This window comes from Lotus japonicus, chromosome 5 (genome assembly GCF_012489685.1).
Source record: "Lotus japonicus ecotype B-129 chromosome 5, LjGifu_v1.2".
In the NCBI taxonomy this organism is placed as follows: Eukaryota; Viridiplantae; Streptophyta; class Magnoliopsida; order Fabales; family Fabaceae; genus Lotus; species Lotus japonicus.
Window position 1 is genome coordinate 65,967,304 of NC_080045.1, and position 4,774 is coordinate 65,972,077.

Sequence of the window (4,774 nt, forward strand, 5' to 3'; positions counted from 1 at the left end):
GTGAATATGAAAGTTATTCCTCTTAAAACTTTAAATACCCTCAAAAGTCTTAAAATGTAAGCATCCAATTTTTTACACATACAATTTATGTCTAGAATTTTACTTTGCACCATATGTTTGGTATTTTAGTATATTCTACCATTTACGGTTTGAATGCTTAATTTAGTTCAAATAATTGAAAAATAAAAGTTCAAATTAAAATATAAAACTGGTCCTTTAGGATTTTATCTCTACGTGGATCTTTAACAAAAGTTCATTTTAAATTAAATTATAATAAAACATATCAGAAAAACACATTTTTTCGATCCATCTGAAGAAAGAAAAACACATTGCCCTGAAGGAAAAATTCAACTAAAAGGAAGAAATAAAAAAAGGGGACAGATAGTGGCAGATTAACCCTAATACAGGCCAGCGAGGATACATCTGTGCAGTGTCAATCTGTGTCATATCAGTTTGAGATCACTACAAATTCACCACAACCTTTACTCTTATACACACCCTCAGAATAGTACCTGCAGAAAAGAAGAAAGTGTTCTAGACAGAAAGTTATTAAAATGCCTTGAGTGACCCACTAAACTTCATAATCTCCCAGACTCCCACTAACACCTTAATTCCTTATGCTAGCTATCTGAGGCATGCTCACGCCTCCAAAACCACTGCCTCCCCTCCCACTTAGCCCAAGACACCAGCACCGGCTTTAAAGTTGTTTTTGCCACCACCCTTTGGTGTCACTTAGGCAACGATTTAGGGCTTCTTTCTTTACATTTTATGTGCAGATTTCATTTATCGGATCTCATTTGAATTGTCTCATCTGTCCTCCTGAAACGAAGTTTGGAGGTGATTTCTTGATCCTCCGCCAATACTTGTGGATTCAAGAGTACAAGAAGAGGTAAGCTCAAAACCGCAGCAGGAAATGCTATAGATATTAATAATTACTCTAAGAGTACAAGTTATTGCAAATAATATGTTGTTATATGTCTAGACAACCATATATAGCTAGTCAGTGGCGGATCCAGGACCCCGGGTCAGGGGGTTCAAATTTTTCAAATGAGCAAATCGATAAAAATATACATAAAAACAACTGTAATATGTTTATACATCAGAAATTATACAAGAACATAAACACAGAAAGTGAAATTAAATTAATCAATCCCACTACAATAGACCATAACAAAAACACAGAAAGATAATGTGGAATTTATTTGTGCTTTTAAGAGGATTGTGTTGTAGTTTGCTTTTGCATAACCCAGTTTGGTAGTATTCCATTTCTTAGACATAGCACTATATGTGGCTGCTATCATATTCTCAGTGGTGGATCCAGGACCCCGGGTCAGGGGGTTCAAATTTTTCAAATGAGCAAATCGATAAAAATATACATAAAAACAACTGTAATATGTTTATACATCAGAAATTATACAAGAACATAAACACAGAAAGTGAAATTAAATTAATCAATCCCACTACAATAGACCATAACAAAAACACAGAAAGATAATGTGGAATTTATTTGTGCTTTTAAGAGGATTGTGTTGTAGTTTGCTTTTGCATAACCCAGTTTGGTAGTATTCCATTTCTTAGACATAGCACTATATGTGGCTGCTATCATATTCTATAACACTGGTATGAAGTTTTTGATTCTTTGTTATCATGAAGTATTTCAAACTATTGCATATTTGCACAACACAACAAGGATTAACCGACACTAGGGGGATTTACCTTCTTTAGCTCTTCAAAAGTAAGAATTGATATAGATTGCATAGTGTCATATTAACAATGATAAAGATTTCTCCTCCACTTAGCCTATTATTGTGTCTAGTAGATTCTCCATGCATTATGCTATCAATGAAGTTAAAATTCACAACCCAACACAATATTTTCTTTTAGAAAAGAGAAATTCATTGATAAGGAATAAGCCTCGGGAAAACAAACTCTCCTAAGTAAGATAAAAGGTTCAAAGCAACATAATAATAAAGCTACAGCAATGAATAAAACTACAGCACTAATCAAAACAAGGAAAAAAAAACTAGAGCACTTGAACAAAAGAGAAGAAAAAAACGAAACAACAGCATAACAAGTCCTCACGGTACTCTTTCCTCAGGTTCCACGACTCCACAGCCAAATTAGCTCAAGGCAAACAAACACCCTTCCTTCTCAAGAGACAGCAAACAACATTAATGAAGACAATCAAAGAGACCTGTAATAGCAAGCCTTCTGCAGCATAACATTAGACATGCCCAACATTCCCCAACTAGACACATCATCTACTAGATCAGACTTGCACAATCATTTACTTCTAACATATAGTGGTCAATTAAGTTCAGTACCTTCAAAGAATAACATACAAGGGTAACAAGGCTATTTTTTCTTTCTGGTGGACTTCATTTTTTTTTGTACGCCTACAAGGTGGTTCAAAAAAAATGAAAAGGACCAAAAATACCAGTAGATATCTGATTCAGATTTCTGAACTACATAACTACTCTGACAGTATAACACCAACTCACGTGTAAACTAGAACTGAGAAGTTTATATTATGAAGGCCATTTGCTAAGCTAGAAATTGACAAGAACACAGAACATGAATGGCCTTAAGAACAGCATAGACAAAGTGATAATCAGGTTGAACCAGAGCTTGGATTAACCTCGAAAAACCTTGATAAAACCCAATCAACCCATTCTATAAGACCACTGATCACCTTCATAGCTCATATGATAATCAGGTTGAACCAAAGCTTGGATTAACAACTAACAAGCCAATCATACTTTGAAAACTTGAAATTCCTATTTCTTGCATCATTTGAATGAAATTATGACATTTGAGGAAATCAATTTAGGGAAATCAAGTTTGAGAAAGGAGAAGAGAAAGACAAGAAATCAATTTAGGGAAATCAAGCTTGAGAAAGGAGAAGAGAAAGGAAATCAATTTTGTCATTTAGGGTTAGGAAAATCAGCCATACCTGTAGAACCGCAGAGCCAGAGGCACGGCTGGACAGTGGTGGTGCGGCGGCCGGCGTGGTGGTGGCCGGTGGTGGTGCGCGTTGATGGGTGAGAGTGCTTGTGGAGTTGTGGTGTATCGTGAGAGACTGAGAGAAATCAGAGAATGAGAGTGAGGAGCGTGAGAGAGATCTGACGTGATGAGTGTGTGAGAGAGGAGTTGGGGTCTAGGTGCAAATTAGAATTCTCAGGGGGTTCAAAAAATAAATACTACAGGGGGTAAGTAGGAATTTTTTTTTTTTCAGGGGTTCAACTGAACCCCTGGGCTGGCTGTGGGTCCGCCCCTGTAGCTAGTGCATTTAAAAATCTATGTTTGGGTATGTAATTTTCGCGTGTTAAAATTGATTATGATAAGAAGAGAAGCGAATCCAAACATTCTTATAATAATAGCTAGGACTTAAGTTTTATTTAACGATTTTAGGATATATGAATCAAACTAACATTTGATTAGTTTTGTTGATTTAATTTGGCAGCATTGCCCGTTTAAGAACGCAAAAATTGAAAGCATAGTAATAAGGGTTCCACTGAAATCCAACCTCATCCCCTTTCTTCAGCTCTCTTCTTCTCACAAAATCTTGGTTCCACTTTCCAATAAGAACATAGCTCTTGGAAGAGGACCATCGCTTAAGAACAAGTTGATGCATAGATTTTGTGTCCATGTCCCAAATTTTAACTTGGGAACCTTCTTCAGTATCTGTAGCTCTTGCTTGATCAGCACCCAACACAGGCAATATCTGCTTCGTCACCAAATCTGCAGACAACAAGAGCCTGCTCAAGATTCCTAAATCGCTGGCGGTTAACATCTTCTTGATTTTCCAAGGGTCATCATAAAGCCTCAGTGTGGTGGAGACTCCTTCATTTTTGTTGCTGCATAATCTTCTCCGCGAAGTCCTCGAGGTAGAGGCCTCAGAGCTTGGAGATTTTCTCTTCTTTTGACTTTCATCTCCAACGTTGTTCATTTGGAAAATACAAGAGATCGAATTTGAAAGTGTGTGTGATTTGAAAACTCATAAGAAATGTTACGATGAGTTTGAGAACATGAGGTTTACACTATCTTCTGCATTTTGTTCTTTATATACAAATGTACTTGTGTAAATGGAATAAAGGGTCATTTCATTTCATCTTTCTATCTGCATAAAAATAATTTTTTTCATCTTTACTATAGCCATAAAAAGGAACATTAGATTTCCTTTTCAATAGCATAAATGGGATGAGAATATTGTAAGTCATGCAGGTTCCCTTTTTGATGTGATTTCCTTGTTGTGGAAACAAAAATGCTGAGATGCTCTCTTTTTTGTTTTTTTGTTTCTTTTTGTATTGCAAGTTAATTAGTTTTGAACCTATTATGATGGTTTGGAGTAAGTAATTACAAGAAACTAGGTCATCATAAGTGTTAGAAATAATAATACTCTTTACCCAACAATTTAAGTTTAAGTTTGTGAGAAATATAATTAATTGTTTGACATTATATCAGAGCCTTTATGTCCAAGCAATACAGAGTTCAATCATTGCCGCAATGGGCAAAGCTCAAACAAGCTCGTGCGTGAGAGGCATGCTAGAAATAATAATATAAAACCATTTATATGGCTCTTACTCAACAACTTAAGTTTTTGACATAATTGGTTGTTTGACAATGAGTAATTACCTAGTTGTGTGGTTAGGTATACGGTGGAAACTATTATAAAGTTAAAATCAGGATAGACAATCTCAAAAATAAAGAAAGTTGCTTTAATCCACTATAAATTTGGCTCCCCGTGGTTTTTATTATGTATTCATATACACTA

The 4,774-nt window shown here is 35.6% G+C and overlaps 1 protein-coding gene across 2 annotated transcripts; it reads right to left on the reverse strand.

The window, feature by feature from the left end:
• Positions 1-335: 335 nt before the first annotated feature.
• On the reverse strand, positions 336-4,324 carry LOC130717806 (B3 domain-containing protein At2g33720-like). Of its 2 annotated transcripts, none has more exons than XM_057568171.1 (2): positions 2,954-4,324; positions 336-862 (listed from the first exon to the last, which is right to left on the reverse strand). In XM_057568171.1, exon 1 carries the CDS (start codon positions 3,947-3,949, stop codon positions 3,452-3,454), a length of 498 nt encoding a protein of 165 aa, XP_057424154.1. In that variant the 5' UTR covers positions 3,950-4,324; the 3' UTR covers positions 336-862; positions 2,954-3,451. The 2 variants fall into 2 exon arrangements, with proteins under 2 accessions (XP_057424154.1, XP_057424155.1); XM_057568172.1 differs by lacking the exon at positions 336-862 and adding an exon at positions 1,855-2,211.
• Positions 4,325-4,774: the final 450 nt, after the last annotated feature.

What these genes read in the sequence shown, in the direction of transcription:
- LOC130717806 (XM_057568171.1), bottom strand. Translation starts at nt 3,949, where the DNA reads ATGAACAACGTTGGAGATGAAAGTCAAAAGAAGAGAAAATCTCCAAGC.